This window comes from Microcaecilia unicolor, chromosome 3, assembly GCF_901765095.1.
Source record: "Microcaecilia unicolor chromosome 3, aMicUni1.1, whole genome shotgun sequence".
Taxonomy (NCBI): domain Eukaryota; kingdom Metazoa; phylum Chordata; class Amphibia; order Gymnophiona; family Siphonopidae; genus Microcaecilia; species Microcaecilia unicolor.
The window spans coordinates 134,291,222-134,311,053 of record NC_044033.1 but is presented as its reverse complement, the minus strand read 5'-3'; the positions used below and the strand labels follow the sequence as shown (position 1 = coordinate 134,311,053).

General features: G+C 41.7%; 1 protein-coding gene across 1 annotated transcript in view; it reads right to left on the bottom strand.

The window, feature by feature from the left end:
* Positions 1-405: 405 nt before the first annotated feature.
* The window catches only part of CNRIP1 (cannabinoid receptor interacting protein 1), a 32,945-nt gene continuing 13,518 nt past the window's right edge, over positions 406-19,832 (bottom strand). The window contains exon 3 of the mRNA XM_030195202.1: positions 406-1,066. Coding sequence (XP_030051062.1) covers positions 902-1,066 — 165 coding nt within the window. The 3' untranslated portion in view covers positions 406-901. The remainder of the gene's footprint in view (positions 1,067-19,832) is intronic.

Below are 19,832 nucleotides of genomic sequence, written 5' to 3'. Positions count from 1 at the left end.
TAGCTGTGCTAACCGCTTAACTCAGAGTAAGCCTACTCTCTGCTCCCAGACCTGCCCCCATGCTGATCCCAAAATTATCGGCTATGTGCCTGAGCACGCTACATGGTAAGGCATTTTTAGCTGTGGTTACGCACACATTAGTGCTTACAACAGCTTAGTAAAAGGACCACTTCATGACTGAGGTATTACCATGACAGGAGACACCTTATTTGTAAACAAATCATACTTTTCTAGAATGTAAATCAAGGTCTATTTTCCGGTAGCTTTTAATGCACAGCAAGATCTATAATTGTGTCTAAAGAGTGTGAACAAGCTATAGAAAATAGATTCATCTTTGCTTTCACACTTTCTTTCCATCAGCTGTTTCACATCATCTGCTGGAAGAAAGAAATACATCACACCATGTGAAATATAGCAATTACCTTTTACCAAATCCAACAAAAAGGAAGATGAGTCAAAGCATTATTTTACAATATTCAACTACAAAAAAGGGAGATACAGAAATCTGTATTTCTGTTAAAAAAAAAAACCTGAAATACTGCTGCTTAACTAATGATACAAACATTTTCTATTTGTACATTTGTTTTTAACAGGAGGTAGACGGAATGATTTCAGCACATTAATACAGCAACACAAATACATATAAGCAAAATTATCCTCATCATGATTTCTCATTTGAATCTAAAATGTGGACCGTGATAAAATGTTGGCTGAACGTGTTTCCAAACCGATGCACTCTTTAATGTCCAATATGTGTTTTGTACCATAGTTGATGAAACAAATGTATGATGGCCTTTGTCAAGGTGGTGTGCAGGTTTTAAAGGCTAGGGTTTTTTGCTTTTTTTTTTTTGCCACTGTTTGTTTGCAAACGTGTGTCCAGCATCCTTAGCTCTGTGAGTCCTCAGTGGAACATCTCCTTGTTGATCCACATCAGACTACGGGTCTCATTGGGCTTGCATTCATACTCAATGCTGCTGAAACTGTTCCCCCACTGGCAGTGGTCACGCTTGTGGTAATTGTAGAACTTCACTTGCCAGACAGTTTCAAAATTGCCAATGTCATTGAACTGTAAGTGGAAACAAGATCAAAAGCACGTTAATAAAACAAATGCTGATATGAATGTGATTCTTTCTTTTTGTATTTATTTATTAGGCTTAGATATTTATCCTGTCCAAACATAAATCAACATCCATAAATGAAACATGAAACCAATAACCAAATACCCCCTCTAAACACGTTTTGCCCTAGCCAAAGGGCTGCAATAGGGGCAGCTAAGAACATTGTAATGTAAATAATAAATAACATATACAAAACTTCAACTCATAAGATTCAAATCAATGAAAACATACCACCCAATATTCAAATGAAAATGGCCGCTAAAACGGCACTTAAGCATCTTATACAGCGATATTCAATGCCAGATAGCCGGCTATCCAGCACTGAATATCGCCACTTAATGGCTTAAAGATACCTGGTTAAATTGTGCAATATAACTGGCTATCTGCCAATTTTTAAAGTGAGAGCAGCCAAGTTTTGTGGTCATATTTGATCACCACAATAGATGGAATAACTTTGGCTGGTGTCACTTTAAGCAACCACAGCTGAATATCAGCGTGACCTGTTAAAATCGGACCGGCCAAACCAGATATATGGTGCTGGTCACCAGAAACGAACCAGCATTGAATATCCGGGTTTAGTGCCGACCACGGGAGACAGCCCAGCTATCTCCCATGATCAGGATATCGGGGCCATAGGTTTTTTTTTTTTAAGGTACTAACAAGAGATCAATGATTCACATACAAACAACTATTCCAAATGGAAATAAGCTCAAAAGCAGGCTAAATCCAATAAACTAAAGAAAGAAATCATAATCAGTACAATACAAAAAAATATAACTTTATAACAGACAACCCCGATAAGAAGAATTAATTTTTTTTTAAAAAACAGCTTACCAGCAGTACTTCATACATACAAACAGATGGCAGCACCAGCACATAGCAGAAAGCTTTGGAATACTATGCCTCAGACATGCTTTGAGCTGCTTCCGCTCTAAAGGTCACATTGCAATGCTTCTATCAATGACAGTACCCAAAAAATAAATAAATAATAAAAAGCCCAAAAATGTTTTAAAAGACTGACTAAATCAGTAATAAAACAAAATAAAAGATGAAAAGATGAATAATAAGCATTCTTTACAAAGAAGCACAAATTAAAGCACTCTCATATCTCATATGCAGAGCAAAAAAATGGCTGTTAGAAAATTGTTCTTAAGACTCAATCCAATTTACATAAAATACTTATCAGGTATGTGGCTATCAAGCAAAACACTTTGCGCCAAAACCTGCTGCTTCAAAAATATAAAAATGTCTAAAAGTAAAACCCAAAGATACCGTGAGGCTCATTTTCAAAGCACTTGGGCCCCTTTTTATAGGCCACGCAGCAGTACCGATTGAGCCCACTCAAAGAATGTATTTTGTTGGCATTACTGCACCGGCAGACAATAGCACGGCTTGATAAAAGGGGACTTTACACTTACAAAGTTCCACAGGTTACTATACAGCATAGTTTTGTAAGTCTAAACCATCTGGTTACTAATTTGCGTTAGTGGTTGCCATGCAGCAATGCTGACACAGCCCATTCAAAGCAAATGGGCAGGGTCGGCATTAGTACACGGCATCAGCTAGCGCGGCTTAGTAAACGGGGGGGGGGGGGTAAGTTTTAAAATACGCCTCCATGAGTTCCAATGACATCATATGCTCGTTGGAACAAAGGGAAAGCTCCAAATAGAAAAAGACAAAGAAAATAGTTCATTTGAAGTAGATAAGATTTTTTAAAAATCTCAGTAACATAAAAAACAAAATATAAAATAAATCTAAGACGTGACTTAAAAATTGAATTAAAAACATATATAAAAGAATGACCCTGCATAATAATAAATATGAATCACAAAACAAAAGCAAAAATCACCATAACATCTAAAACCAAATTATAAAACCCCAGATCATCATAACTATCTCATTAAAAAACAAATAATAAATAAATCCAAAAATCAGCAAAATAAAAAAGGAAACATCATAAACATTTGGCATGAATATATTATAGAAACTCTGACAAATCCATTTCTTAATTCAGCCCCCTAAGAGTTAAAGTATCACGTTTAAAAATGAAGAGTTGCTCTACTTTTATTAAGATGCTGTCTGTATCTCTTCCTATCCAAGGGGTGGTAGGTTTGTGATCACTACAAATCTATAATCATCAAATTTATGATTTGCTTCAACTGAATGCCCAGCTAAAGGTTTTTCTATAACCTTCCTTCTGATTGCACTTGTGTGTTCAATTCATCTTTTATGCATTGCCTTTTTTATCTTACCAATGTATATAAACTTATATAAACAAATTGTCAAATAAATAACTTTCTCTATCTTACAGTTGGAGAAGAGCCTCAGTTCATTAATTTCATTGAAGAACAGATGAGAAGTCAACTCAGCTGTAATTTCTGCTGTTTGTCTCCTAGTCTGTATGAGAGAACTGGTATGATATTTCAGTCTTTACTGTAATGATTTGACTTGTGTATTTTGCCTCAGTAAAGATCACACTGTATGTAATTTAACTGACTTTGACTGGATACAGAAATCCTTTGGAAGTGACTCAGAGGATCTGATATTGTGTGGGGTGATTGAGGATAGAGTGTTGACAAAAAAAAAAAGTATCTGCTTAATAAAGGGCTGTAGAGCTTTAATAATTCTCCCTCCATTCCACATGAGTCCAAAGGCAAGAAGAAAGCCTTGCCCCTCATCTAAATAGCTTCTTGATAGAGAAGGAAAGCAGATGAGAGTAAGGCCTTACAACAGTTTTTTCTTTGTCCTACATGCTTTGAGAACTGCAACCCTTTCACATATTGGGACACTCATGTAAATCATCTTTTTCTCCTTCCCTGCTCTCTGTTTCCCCTCCTCTCTAGCAGCCATTCTCTGTCTCTCTCTCTACCCCCCAATCCAGTTCCAGACATATTTCTCTTTGACATGCACTGTTGCATGCCAGCACCTTGCTAATGAAGCCAAATTCGGATCTTCAAAGAACATGTGTCCTCTTTTTCCTTAGGGCAAATATGGTAACCCTATCTAAAGTACTACTAGAAATATACAACACTAAACAGATACACAAAAGAGACATTATTTACTCATGGAAGCTTACAGGCTAATCAAGACAAACAGTTTTGACAAACGAGGACTTAGAAGAAAAGTGTTAATATTTAAAAGAAGCCTCCAAAAGTATGTTTTTAGATGGATTTTAATATGACCATAGGACAAGCATGAAGCACTAAATCAGAAAATCTGTTCTAATGTACTGACTCCAGCAAAAGGGGTTACATGTTCATGGAGATGTTGAAGGAAGACATAGTCAAGAGTTGAATTTTGTGACTAAAATTATATTTCCTTTAAAATCTTCTTTCAGAGAAAAGAGATGTGTTTAACTGACATTTTGGAAAATTCAGAAGTTATAGATAGTTATATTATTAGTGACTTTCGTCTTTGATTAGATAGGAACAACGTTTTGAAATTGTATTTCCGATAGTTTTTTGGGTTCAAAGATGAATATATTTCCTGACACATCAAGGGAATCGCAGACTGGGAGGTGTGAAGTCTTGGCTTTTCAGCCAGGAATCATTGCCCCAGGTGGGACCTTCCTAGCACGATTCCCTTGTAAGTGTTTTATTTTCCTTATTACTTATTTGTTTGAACCTAAGAAATTATAGAGTTTGTGGAAACAGATGAAGAATCCTCTGCAGCAACTTCCTTCAGTTACCACTGTACCGGCTGCAATAACCGATTAACCTTCCTCCCTCAGAAAATGTGAAGTATAAGATTAACCATTTTGAGTTTTTCTTATTTTCTTTAAGATTGTTTTCCTGATCTTGGATCTTCGAATTGTGGACAATTATGTAAATATATATTGTTGAGCGAAAATGTTTTCCTTTTTATATTAACTTCTGTATTTCCTTACATTTATGTGATAAATGTGACTGTAATTAAGTAAAATGATAAATAAAATTTAAAAAAAAAGAGTTGAATTTTGAATGGATCGTAGTGAAGAAAATCTTTTCAGTGGGAAACCCATAATGAGCAGGTTGCACTGGGAGGTGATAAGAGAATGGATAAATATTTTGGTAACCTGCTCAGAGAGGAAGGAATGGATTTCAGCAATGTTAGGGGTTCTTTTATTAAAGTGCACTAACTAATTTAGCGCATGCTAATGATTAGCGTATGTTAAATACCACGCAACACACTGTATACCTATGGGTTACATGGCACTCAACACACAGTTATTATTTAGAACATATGAAATCTATTAGTGCACCTTAGTAAAATGACCCCTTAATGAACAAGAAATGACAAACTTTAGCAGTGCTTTGGAGGAGTGTAGAGGAGAGAGAGGCATCAAAAAGGATCTCACGTTTATGGGCCAAGGAAACCGGGAGGATGAGAATACCAGCTATAGATGCTGAAAAAGACAGATGAGGGGAAGTGGATTTGGAGAGAAAGATAAGAAGTTCCATCTTGGCTAAGTTAAGTTTTAGGTAGCAGTGAGACATCCAGATAGTGATGCCAGCCAAGCAGGCTGAGATTTGGAACTGGATTCTTGATGATCTAAAGTTTTATAGAGCTGGGAGTCCCCAGCAAAAAAATGGTACTGAAAGTCAAGGGAGAAGATCAGAGCACCAATGGATCAAGTACAGAGATAAAAGCAAGAACAGACCAGGAGAGTAAGTACGTTGACTTGATAGTGGGATGGGACGAAGGAAGAACTCTCAAAGGATATGCTAAAATATGATGGGAGCAGAAATAAGAAAACCAAAGCAGAGTAGAGTCCTGAAATCTACCTTTTCAGGGTGTATTAAAGGAGGGAAAATGGGGGTGGGGATTAAAAAACAAATCACAGAACTAAAGATATTTGAATGGTATTTTAGCACTTCAGCTACTATTTACATGATTCTCCATGGGGTCAATTATTTGTGTAATGTGCTGACTGTGTAAACCAGATTAAGATCAACTTCTTGGTGATATTCAGCATGGTTTAAGCAGGCAGGAGAGGCTGAATAGCGACCCTTGACTGCCGCAGCACTGTCCAGTTAGTGCTAGGGTGGTCTGGGGGGTGGTCAGGAAGGAGCCAGAAGTTATGCAGGCACCAGCCATATTCAGTGCCAGTGCCTGCATAGCTAAGCAGGCGTGGTAACATAGGGGTCCTTTTACTAAGCTGTGGTGTTTTGACATGTGCTGAGGCCCCCTTTTACTGCAGTGGATAAAAGGCTGTCTCTTTTAAGAAAAAAAAGAAATAGCCATGTAGTAAGTGAACCATTTACCTATGGCGTGACCATTTCAGGGGGAAGCACTTACCGCCACCCAAAGAAATTTCTGTAGCACCAGAAATGGCGTGCGCTGGGGGTGGGAATTACCTCCAGGCTGCTGCAGTAGCTCAGTGGTAGTTCCTGTTTGGTGTGCAGTAAGCCTGCAGTTGGCTTATTGCTACTTAGTAAAAGGGCACCATAGTAACATAGTAGATGATGGCAGATTTTTATTTATTTATTTGTTGCATTTGTATCCCACATTTTCCCACCTTTTTGCAGGCTCAGTGTGGCTTACAGTATGTCGTAGTGGCGATCGTCATTTCCAGAATGAGAAATACAAAGTTCATAAATGTTAGAGTAAATTATAGAAAAAGTTATATAATCAATTCATTTCCGGCGTGAGAATGAGTTGGTAGTGCATTATCGTTCGTGACAGAGTGACTGAAGCAGTCAGGTATCGAGAGTTCGGTTTTGTCTAGTCGATTTGTCCTTGCCATTTTTAGGGCACAGATCATGGAAGTCTGCCCAGCACTGGCCTTGTTCTCCAACTACTGAAGCTGAATCTATCCAGCCACAATAAGGCCACAGATCGTAGAAGTCTGCCCAGCACTGGCTTTGCTTCTCAATTACTGGTGTTACCATCTAATCACCGCTAAGCTTGTTTGATTCCATGCCTTCTATACAGGATTCCTTTGTGTTTATCCCATGCATTTTAAAATTTCCATTACCGTTTTCATCTCTACCACCTCTTGTGGGAGGGCATTCCAGATATCTACCACCCTCACCTTGAAGAAGTACTTCCTGACATTATTCCTGAGTCGGCCCCTCTGCAACCTCAATTCATGTCCTCTAGTTCAACCACTTTCCGGTCTCTGTAAAATGTTTGTTTGTAGATTAATACCTTTCAAATATTAGAATGTCTGTTCCTTGAACAGTTCTATCTTTGCCAGCTTAGCTATGCAGGTGCTAGAACTGAATGTCAGTCATTACCCACATAACTTCAGGGCTGGCAGCTGACCTGGATATTCAGTGCCAGTGTTCGGACATGGCACTGGTAGAGGCATAGCTAGGGTGGTGCAAGAGGAGCAGTTGCTCTCCCAAATGGATTTTGAATGAAATGGTGATTATCAGGTGAATTTTCGAAAGAGAAGGGCGCCCATCTTCCGACGTTAAGGTACATACATACATGGTAACATACATGGAACATAACATATATGGAACATATACATATATATATACATATCGTGGAACATAACATATATGGAACAGATCATGGTGTATATGTATATCATGTGTATACATATATGGTAAAACAGAATACATTATGGTATTGCATGAAGGTACCTAAGTAATACATTGGATTGTAACATACATTAAGTCATCGACTATAGAGAGACTCTATTCGAACTAAGGTTTAATAGGTAATGCTTGATCATTAATAGAAAAGGGGTTAATGAGTCATGTGGTAAGGGTCCGGTTTTGTTATAAAGAGCATACACTCAGTACACCATTTTTTGAAGTGGTCCTCAATCCAGTCCTCAGGACATTCTCGACCAGTCTGATATTCTGGATAACCACAATGATTAGGCATGAATATATTTGTTTACAATGGAGGCAGTACATATAAATTTGTCTTACATGTATTCATTGTGGATATCCTGAAAACCTGACAAGCTGGGTATGTACCAAAGAATAGGCTGAGAACCAGGACATTACTGCATCAATAATTGTTTCAGCTTTTATGGGTGTTATGAAATGTTTAGAACTTAAGCCCCTTGTGATAGAACATAGAAACCAAAATTGATAAGTCTGGGCTAGGATATGTACAATTCTGGTATTATTGTAGACGTAGAGCCTTTTCTAAAATACATGCTGGAGCAGCCAATTTAAAAAGGTATATCTTGAAAACTTGAATGGAGAAAACACAGCAATTTACACATGTGAGTTGGTATTCTGCAACCTACATGTGTAAGTTGTGGTCACATTTATGTAAAATGGATAATTAACTGTCCCCAGAGGGTTTACAATCTGTTTGCACCTCAGGCAATGGAGGATTAGTAATTTGCCCATGAACATAAGGAGCAACATTGGGATTTGAAACAGGCTCCCCTGGTTCTAAGCAGGGGCGTATCTGAAATCCGGCGGTAGGGGGGGCCAGAACCAGAGAGGGGGGGGCACATTTTTGCCTCCCCCCCGCCGCTGCCGCCGCCTCTCTCCACCCCCCTCCCCGCCGTCAACCCTCCCCCGCTGCTTACTTTTGCTGGCGGGGGGCCCCAACCCCCGCCAGCCGAGGTCCGACCCGCAGTCTCCATATTTCGTCTTCCTCCGTGGCCATGCTGCAAGGAATTAACGCTGCAGTGCTGATTCATTGAATCCAGTTCGGAGTCTGACGTCGCAGCACGTTGTACGCGCGTACAACGTGCTGCGACGTCAGACTCCGAACTGGATTCAACGAATCAGCACTGCAGCGTTACTTCCTTGCAGCATGGCCACGGAGGAGTCGGAGGAAGACGAAATATGAAGACTGCGGGTCGGACCTCGGCTGGCGGGGGTTGGGGCCCCCCACCAGCAAAAGTAAGCAGCGGGGGAGGGTTGACGGCGGGGAGGGGGGCCAGGGTGAAATCTGCGGGGGCCCAGGCCCCTGTGGCCCCACGCAGATACGCCCCTGGTTCTAAGCCTACTGCACTAACCATTAGACTACTCCTCCACTTACACACACCAACCTGTCATTTTGCAAACCTTCACATATATAAGCTTCTAATTAACAGAGCCGTCAGTCCTTATTTGTTTTCCATTTGGAGGGGGATATAGGTAATGGGCGATTAAAGGGGAGAACTCCCTTAATGCTTCTTGTAAAGGGCTGGCCCAAATGAGCACTTTAGACAGACCTATACATGGAAGAGAGCAGCTGTGAATCCTAGTGTTCATATATGGGGACATACACATGCATTTTCTTTCTGAAATGGGAAAACATGTAGATTTTAGTCCCAACCAAGTTCCCCTCAAATCATTTCTCAAAGCACATCTCTTTGCAGAGAGTCATGGTGTAATAGAAGTGATAAGTAGTAGTAGTAGTCATATTCTATAACAACACGTGTACATTTTGAAACACCCATTTCCCCCTCCATAACAATGCCCCTCTTTGCCTGTGTGCATTAAAGGTTAGGCGCAATGCATTACAGAGTACGCTTATGGAGTTGTGCGTATAAATTCTAATTAATGCCATTAATTATTGCTTGTTAAGTGCTGTTAACAATGCTAATTAAGTTATGCGCATTGTTATAGAATATGCTTGGATTTCGGCATGGATCTCTAGGCGCACTATATAGAATCCAGGGGTAAGGGTCTCAAATTAAACTGTGGTAAGCACTAATGCATGCATACTACAGGGTAAAAAGCACTACTTGGGCTTGCTGAGGCGTCCCACAGTAGTTTGGGGATCTGCATGCGCTTCCCAAGTGTAAAAAAATAGAATTTATTTTTTAGCGCTGGGGCATGTCTGGGAGCGGAGAGTAGGTGTGTTCCGCACTACTCGGTTAGCACAGCTACATCACCACGTGCTAACCGATTAGAGAGTGGTTAATGCATGAGCCCTTACGCCTAGAAAATAGATGTTGGTATGTGCTCACACAATAATGGCCACCTGCTAATGGGAAAATTAGAGTATGGCCATTATTGGGAATAATGGAAAATGGGGCCATTTTAGCTGTGCTAAAGGTGTCCTCAGCACGCGGGAAAGACCTGTGCTGGGGATAGCACCGACCACTTTTAAGTGCTGCTTAGTAAAAGGGCCCCTTAATTCACAAATATGGCTTCAAAAATAAGGGCCTTTTTGTTTTTAGAGCTTCTATCTATGTAATGCTGGTGGAAGAGAACTGAAATAGGAATTTTCAAACAACCCACTCTGATTGATTAACATGTACTGCCTCCATTACATATCTAATTCTATATCTGTATCTAGACTTTGGCATAATTATGGTAAAAATCCTAAAAGCCCAACTGGTTCAAGGGAGTGAGGGTTATCTTAGTTGAACTGTTATTTAAAGTGTCCAGCAGCAATAAGGGGTTTAGAACAATATTTTTTATTCTTTTTTGTTACATATGTACCCCCATGCTTTCCTACTCATGGCAGGCTCAATGTGGCTTATATATACAGGTACTTATTTGTACCTGGGGCAATGGAGGGTTAAGTGACTTGCCCAGAGAGTCACAAGGAGCTGCCTGTGCCTGAAGTGGGAATTGAACTCAGTTCCCCAGGACCAAAGTCCACCACCCTAACCACAAGGCCACTCCTCCACTCTCTGCTCAACTAAAATTCCAGTTATGCTCCACCAAAAATATTCTATAAATTAGTACAGACGTTTCTAAGGTTCCTCTTTAAAAGTTTTGTGATAGAATCTGTGTAGACTTGTTTAAAGTACAGAAAACATGAAAAGTATTTTTTTGTGAAGGTGTATGCTTGATAACAGTCTTAGGGCTGGATTTACTAAAAAGCCCTACCACATTACTGTGTATTACACGCATTAATGTGTGATTTACCATTTACTAATAACACATGTTAAAAGTTTTAGCACATGCTAATGCAGTAGTACATCTTAGTAAAATTAGCCCAATGTTTTTCAACTGGGTTGCCGTGGGAGTATTCTGTCACTCCTATACAGCCCCAGCCAACAACCCAGCAATTTAAGTTTTCATCTGTAGCAGTCGGTGGTAGCAGGCACTGATTCAGGCAACCTGCTAGCACCAACCCCCAAGTCTTCTCTCTGGCCTAACTTTCTATTTCCGCATAGGTGGGAAACGTCAGAGAGAACCACTGCTGCTCACTGCTACAGGAAAAAAGGTGAGGGAAAAACAGGCTAAATTCCCCAGTTTATGTATCCAGATACTATGAGGAAGGTAATGGAACCTTCATACTAAATCTACTTCAACTTGACCATAGTTAACTGGCTCAATTATAGTGAGTCCTTGGTGTTGATGTGTGTGTTCCTGTGGCAGCTTGCCAGTTCTCATCACAAATTTTTAACCAGATTATAGTGAAAATTTGTGTGATATTCAGATTGGGTCCATTTGGTATGATCTCATTACTTTCACATTATGGGGGTAGGTCTATAAACGTGTGCCTGGTGGTGGGAGTCTATTATAAAAGAATTTAGGACTAGAGATCGGATGTAGTGAATGGATGTGATCACCACCAGCCCCTGTGGTGGGTGGGTGGGTGGGTAGGGGTGGGGAGTATTCACTTTAAAATTGTTGTTTTTTAATGTATGTTATTTGTGGCTAATTTTGTTATCTTTTAAGTGTATTGTTGCCCTTTTGCCAACTTGTGTCTTAGTAACGTGGAGGGGCATAATCGAACAGGGGCGCCCATCTATAAGGGTGGCCATCTTTAAGACCGGCCCCGTAAAGCGGCACTCCGACCGTATTATCAAAACAAGATGGCCGGGGCCGGCCAAATCTCAACATTTGGGCCGGCCTTAGAGATAGCTGACATTGGTTTTTGCTGATAATGAAAACTAATGGCGGCGATCTCAAACATAGCCAAATCCAAGCCATTTGGTCATAGGAGGAGCCAGCATTTGTAGTGCACTGGTCCCCCTCACATGCCAGCACACCAACCGGACACCCTAGAGGGCACTGCACTGAACTTCACAAATTGCTCCCAGGCGCATAGCTCCCTTATCTTGTGTGCTGAGCCCTCCAAATCCACTACCCACAACTGTACGCCACTACCATAGCTCTTAGGGATGAAGAGGGGCACCTACATGTGGGTACAGTGGGGGGGGGGGGGTTTGGGGGGGGTTGGAGGGCTCACATTTACCACCACAAGTGTAACAGTTAGGGGGGGTGGGCCTGGGTCCGCCTGCCTGAAGTGCACTGCACCCACTAAAAACTGCTCCAGGGACCTGCATACTGCTGTCATGGAGCTGGGTATGACATTTGAGGCTGGCATAGAGGCTGGCAAAAAAATGTTTATTTTTTATTTTTTTTTGGGTGGGAGGGGGTTGGTGACCACTGAGGGAGTAAACATAGTAGATGACGGCAGAAAAAGACCTGCACAGTCCACCCAGTCTGCCCAAGAAGATAAATTCATATGTGCTACTTTTTTATTTGTACTGTCCTCTTCAGTGCACAGACCGTATGAGTCTGGCCAGCCCTATCCCCGCCTCCCAACCACCAGCTCTGGCACAGACCCTATAAGTCTGCCCAGCACTATCCCCGCCTCCCACCACCAGCTCTGGCACAGACCGTATAAGTCTGCCCAGCACTAACCCTGCCTCCCACCACCGCCTCTGGCACAGACCGTATAAGTCTGCCCAGCACTATCCCCGCCGCCCAACCACCAGCCCCAGCACAGACAGTATAAGTCTGCCCAGCACTAGTCCCGCCTCCCAACCACCAGCCCCAGCACAGACCGTATATGTCTGCCCAGCACTAGCCCTGCCTCCCAACCACCAGCTCTGCCACCCATTCTAGGCTAAGCTCCTGAGGATCCCTTCCTTCTGCACAGGATTCCTTTATGTTTATCCCACGCATGTTTGAATTCCGTTACCGTTTTCATCTCCACCACCTCCCGGTGGTCATCTGGTCAGTTCAGGCACCTTTTGAAGGCTTGGTCATGAACAAAAAGGGACCAAGTAAAGTCGGCCAAATGCTCGTCAGGGCTGGCTTTCTTTTTTCCATTATCGGCCGAAGCCGGCCATCTCTTAACCATGCCCCCGTCCCGCCATCGGTACACTGCCGACACGCCCCCTTGAACTTTGGCTGGCCCTGAGATGGAAAGCAGTTGAAGCCGGCCAAAACTGCCTTTCGATTATACCGATTTGGCCGGCTTTAGGAGAAGGCCGGCCATCTCCCGATTTGTGTCGGAAGATGGCCGGCCTTCTCCTTCGAAAATAAGCAGGACAGTAACATAGTAAATGACGGCAGATAAAGAACTGAACGGTCCATCCAGTCTGCCCAACAAGATAAACTCATTTTACATGGTATGTCATCCTTTATATGTATACCTGAGTTTGATTTGTCCTTGCCATTCTCAGGGGAAGGACAAATCAAACATTCAACTATAAAGATAACACAATGATTAAAAATTGAATTATTGAACTTTAAACATAATCTTAATTCTTGTTTGTTAAATGATAAAATATATATCCTTAAGCTGTGCCTTGACAATTTTTACCCCTTGTCAGTGTGCCACAAGATGAAAAAGGTTGAAATTCACTGATCTAGCCTCTACATTGCCTTCTATAAAAGCTAAACTTTGCTGTATCAGCATTACTTCTTCTTTTAAAATCAGTCTGAGAATTATGACTAGATTCCTCCTAGTCATATGACTTGGAGCTGCTGATCCTTCATCATTAGTGCTTAGCACTATGATAATTAGTCTTAGAATGTGAAAGGAATACTGTCCCCTGGATTTCATGCAGCAGAAGTTTATATTAAACTGCTTAACAGGATGGTTAGCTTGATGCATGCTTCGCTCTCTCATGTGCCACTGTTGAGTACATAAACCATTCTTTTGACTTTGATTTTTTTTTTTTTAATTCTCCACTACAACAAAACATTTTGGGTATATTGCCACTTTCTGATTTTGACACAAATTCTAGCTTTTGCTATTGTCAGAAATTCTTTGCTCACGTTTCTAGTTTGTCATAAGGGGAAGGAATGGATATACCATCTGGAGTAACAACAATTTGGCCCTTTAGCCTGGATAATGTGCAAACATTTACATCAAAAGTAACAAGTTAAAAAAATGGGGGGTTCCCATTCTTTCCAAATGAAAATTACACCTTTTGCACAGCCCGAGATGCACATTGTGAGAAACCTGTTGTCATTATATTAATTTTCATAGAATTTTGTGAAACATTGCCACAAATTTTACTTTAATTCAGCAAGATCTTCTCACCTTTCACCTTTATAAGGAAATGTTTGACATGAAGTCTTTTGCCAAAGGCTTTTGAGAGATGACAGAATACAGCAAAGTCTCACAAAATTATTTGCAGATGGATATGTTTCTTTTTGGAAAGATGTTGAAGAGGCAGTGTAAGAAATAGTAAAAAGAAATGCTACTTGGAGTGGAAACTCCAGGAAGGCCAGCAGTAAAAATGCCAACAAACACCAGTATGGCAAACAGGATAAAATCTCTTAGCACATCATCCCAATGTGGCCACGTTTCGGCATCTACCTGCATCAGGGATAATATATCTTACTGGACAAAAACACAGTGCTCTGTTGACTATACTGCTGGACCTCCTGGAGTTACGTTTCCTTCTGGTACATCTTTTATATTAGGATAGCTTCTGTTGGCCAATTAGAGATATCCTAAATGCATATGAAAGAGAGAGATTTGTAAGGAATAAAGGTAGTAAGCATTCAAATTTCAGTCATGCATATTCATTAGAAATATCCTGAAAGCCTAATCCATTGGCAATCTTCAAAGACTGGAAAGGAAGACCAAGGATCTATGATGTTTTTCTGTTACAGGGCCATACTAAGGGCTGTGTGAGCCCCAACCATTGTCTCGTTTTCTTAGTTGTAGTGCAGTGTGTGGGGTCAGGGTACTAGAGGGTGTGTCGAGCAAGACATGATTCCAGCTCGATACAGTCCTGTTCGGCTACTATGCAAACATGCCACCTGCTACTGGCACTGCCCTTCTCGTATCATTACTGCCAAAATTACCCATAATCCTAGTCAGTCAAAACATAAGCACTGCCATATCCACAGCTCAACTTACCAAAGAGGGAATTTGTAGTCCAAACAAAATGAAAGTGTCAGTATACATCTGCACTTATGCTGGAATGTTATTCTGCAGATAAATATCAGCCCCATAAAAAATTATTGCACTTAAAAATGTCTGTGATGGCGATATTTATGTGTACAATATTCTGGTACATGCAAAGATACATTTTTTTCTCTGCTCAGACCCTGCCCACTTCTTGTTCTACCTTAAAAGTTGCAGGTACTGTTGTGCTCGAAATCCCCTCAACTAATTCTTCTAGGGATCCTTTTACAAACGAGCGCTGAAAAATGGCCTGCGGTAGTGTAGACGCTTGTTTTGGGCGTGCACAGAATCATTCTTCAACGCACCTGCAAAAAATGCTTTTTTAATATTTTTGCCAAAAATGGACATTGACGCGCGTCCATTTTCGGTATGAGACCTTACTGCTAGCCATTGACCTAGCGGTAAGGTCTCACACGGTAACCGGGCGGAAATGGTCTACACGCGTAAAAATGCTAATTACCGCCCATGCACCAGAAAATAAAAATATTTTACAGTGCGAGTAGCGGACGCACGTCAAAAATGAAATTACCGCAAGGGCTACGTGGTAGCCAGGTGGTAACACAAAATTGACATGAGTTGGGCACGCGTAGGTGCCTACGCAGCTTAGTAAACGGGCCCCCTAGTTTCCTCAGAGCTGGAATTCAAGTTCCAGTTGTTCTTGTCTTCTGCATACTTCTGTGCATTGGAGCTGAATAGGTAATAGCCTCATTACCATTCATTTTAATATGTGCCAGTTCCCTATGCTGTATGCCAGTGGCCTGCACATGCCTTGGGTGAATCTCTTCATAAAGGCGGTTAATAAATCCCAATAAATAAAATTATCTTCTGCGTGAAACACTTCTCTGCATTGTGCAGCCATAAAAATGCGTGCAGAACTCTTGCTAACCACACACTTCTTCCCACGCTGCCTTTCTGTACTGGACCCTCTGTTTTAGTTTATGCTTGCATGTATTGTACTTGGTTTTTATTTCTGTGTGAAAACTTGGATTCTATGTAGATTTTGCACAGCTATTGTGGAGGGGAGGGGTTGTTATTGCTTTTTTTGTTTGTTTGTTTGTTTGCTTGCTTGCTTGTTATGGAGTGGAGGAGTGGCCTAGTGGTTAGGGTGGTGAACGCTGGTTCTGAGGAACTGAGTTCAATTCCCACTTCAGGCACAGCTCCTTGTGACTCTGGGCAAGTCACTTAACCCTCCATTGCCCCAGCTACAAATAAATACCTATATATGTAAGCTGCATTGAGCCTGCCATGAGTGGGAAAGCACAGGGTACAAATGTAACTAAAATAAATGTGTTTTTAGTCCCATAAACTACCATGATGGGTTGCTCTCTAAAAGCTGGATAAGCAATTAAAATAAATAAAGTACTTCTATAACTATTAACAGTCCAATTCATTGAGAATTTTTTTCTCACACATCTAAAATGAGACAAAAGCTTTAAGGAAAAAGGACCTGAAATTTAAAATCAGTGCACACATTGCACAAAACATTTTGGCTCTATCATGGCAAATTTCTTTTTTGGGCACACTACTTGGAAAGAATTGTAGAGACTAGTCAAATCACACGTGTCTGAATCAGGGATGTAAACAGACTTCGGCGGGAGGAGGGTCCAGAGCCCAAGGTGAGGGGGCACATTTTAGCCCCTCACCGGCGCCGCTGACTCCCCCTCCCCCTGCCATTGCCGACTTTGCCCCCCCTGCCGCTGACCCTCTCGATCCCCCCTCCCGCGCCAACCCGCCGTCGCCTACCTTTGCTGGTGGGGGACCCCAACCCCCGCCAGCCAAGGTCCTCTTCTTCTCGTAAAAGGCTTCCTTCTGTTTCTGACATCCTGCACGTTGTACGTACAGGACATCAGACTCACAGAACGAAGCCTTGCAGATCAGTCCAGATCAGCTGATCTGCAAAGCTTCGTTCTGTGAGTCTGATGTCCTGCACGTTGTACGTGCAGGACGTCAGAAACAGAAGGAAGCCTTTTGCGAGAAGAAGAGGACCTTGGCTGGCGGGGGTTGGGGTCCCCTGCCAGCAAAGGTAGGCGACGGTGATGGTGGGTTGGCAGCGGGAGGGGGGTTGGGCGGGTCATCAGCAGGGGGGTCCAGGGCCAAATCTATGGGGGCCCAAGCCCCCCTTGGCTCCAATTAGCTACGCCACTGGTCTGAATCCAAAGATTATCTAGGACTTAACAACAACACTACCAAATGATCCATTTTGCTTTCTCAATTCTTGTATCCAGCACTGCAAAATTGATTTGCTATACTGTAAAGAGACCTAGTCAACATTTGCAAACCTCCACTTTTCAGATCTGTGCTCAGATTCTACTACTACTACTACTACTATTTATCATTTCATTACTGAGACCAAGTCAGCATGGCTTTTGTGTGGGGAAATCTTGCCTGACCAATTTACTTCAATTCTTTGAAGGAGTGAACAAACATGTGGACAAAGGGGAGTCGGTTGATATTGTGTATCTGGATTTTCAAAAGGCGTTTGACAAGGTACCTCATGAAAGGCTACAGAGGAAATTGGAGGGTCATGGGATAGGAGGAAATGTCCTATTGTGGATTAAAAACTGGTTGAAGGATAGGAAACAGAGAGTGGGGTTAAATGGTCAGTATTCACAATGAAGAAGGGTAGTTAGTGGGGTTCCTCAGGGGTCTGTGCTAGGACCGCTGCTTTTTAATATATTTATAAATGATTTAGAGATGGGAGTAACTAGCGAGGTAATTAAATTTGCTGATGACACAAAGTTATTCAAAGTCGTTAAATCGCAACAGGATTGTGAAAAATTACAAGAGGACCTTACGAGACTGGGAGACTGGGCGGCTAAATGGCAGATGATGTTTAATGTGAGCAAGTGCAAGGTGATGCATGTGGGAAAAAAGAACCCGAATTATTGCTACGTCATGCAAGGTTCCACGTTAGGTGTTACGGACCAAGAAAGGGATCTGGTTGTCGTCGTCGATAACACACTGAAACCTTCTGCTCAGTGTGCTGCTGCGGCTAAGAAAGCGAATAGAATGTTGGGTATTATTAGGAAAGGTATGGAAAACAGGTGTGAGGATGTTATAATGCCGTTGTATCGCTCCATGGTGCGACCGCACCTTGAGTATTGTGTTCAATTCTGGTCGCCGCATCTCAAGAAAGATATAGTAGAATTGGAAAAGGTGCAGCGAAGGGCGACTAAAATGATAGCGGGGATGGGACGACTTCCCTATGAAGAAAGACTAAGGAGGCTAGGGCTATACAGCTTGGAGAAGAGACGGCTGAGGGGAGACATGATAGAGGTATATAAAATAATGAGTGGAGTGGAACAGGTGGATGTGAAGCGTCTGTTCACGCTTTCCAAAAGTACTAGGACTAGGGGGCATGTGATGAAACTACAGTGTAGTAAATTTAAAACAAATCGGAGAAAATTTTTCTTCACCCAACGTGTAATTAAACTCTGGAATTTGTTGCCGGAGAAAGTGGTGAAGGCGGTTAGCTTAGCAGAGTTTAAAAAGGGGTTGGACGGTTTCCTAAAGGACAAGTACATAAACCGCTACTAAACGGACTTGGAAAAATCCAAAATTCCAGGAATAACATGTATAGAATGTTTGTACGTTTGGGAAGCTTGCCAGGTGCCCTTGGCCTGGATTGGCCACTGTCGTGGACAGGATGCTGGGCTCGATGGACCCTTGGTCTTTTCCCAGTATGGCATTACTTATGTACTTATATAGCGCTACAAGGCATACGCAGCGCTGTACACCATACACAAAAAGACAGTCCCTGCTCAAAGAGCTTACAATCTAGATAAGACAGGTAAACAGACAGAACAATTAAGGGTAAGGGAATAAATAGGTGAGGATAAAGGACAGGGGAAGTGAGTAGTGGTTAGGGGTCAAAAGAAGTGGTAAAGAGGTGGGCTTTAAGTTTGGACTTGAAAACGGCTAAGGACGGGGCTGGACGCATGGGCTCGGGAAGTCTATTCCAGGCGTGAGGTGCAGCAAGACAAAAGGAACGGAGTCTAGAATTAGCAGTAGAGGAGAAGGGGACGGATAAACATTAAGTACATAAGTATTGCCATACTAGGAAAGACCAAAGGTCCATCAAGCCCAGCATCCTGTTTCCAACAGTGCCAATCCAGATCACAAATACCTGGCAAGATCCCAAAAGAGTACAAAACATTTTATGCTGCTTATCCCAGAAATAAGCAGTGGATTTTCCCCAAGTCATTTTAATAATGGTCTATGGACTTTTCATTTAGGAAGCTGTCCAAACCTTTTTAAAACTCTGCTAAGCTAACCGCCTTTACTGGCAACGAATTCCAGAGTTCAGTGAAGAAATGTTTTCCCTGATTCATTTTAAATTGCCTACTTTGTAGCTTCATTGCATGCCCCCTAGTCCTAGTATTTTTGGAAAGAGTAAACAGATGCTTCACATCAACCCGTTCAACTCCACTCATTATTTTATAGACCTCTATCATATGTCACCTCAGCCGTCTTTTCTCCAAACTGAAGAGCCCTAGCCGCTTTAGCCTTTCCTCATAGGGAAGTCATCCCATCCCCGTTATCATTTTTGTCGCCCTTCTCTGCACCTTTTCTAATTCCACTATATCTTTTTTGAAATACGGTAACCAGAATTGAAACACAATATTTGAGGTGCAGTTGCACCATGGAACGATACAAAGGCATTATAATGTCCTCATTTTGTTTTCCATTCCTTTCCTAATAATACCT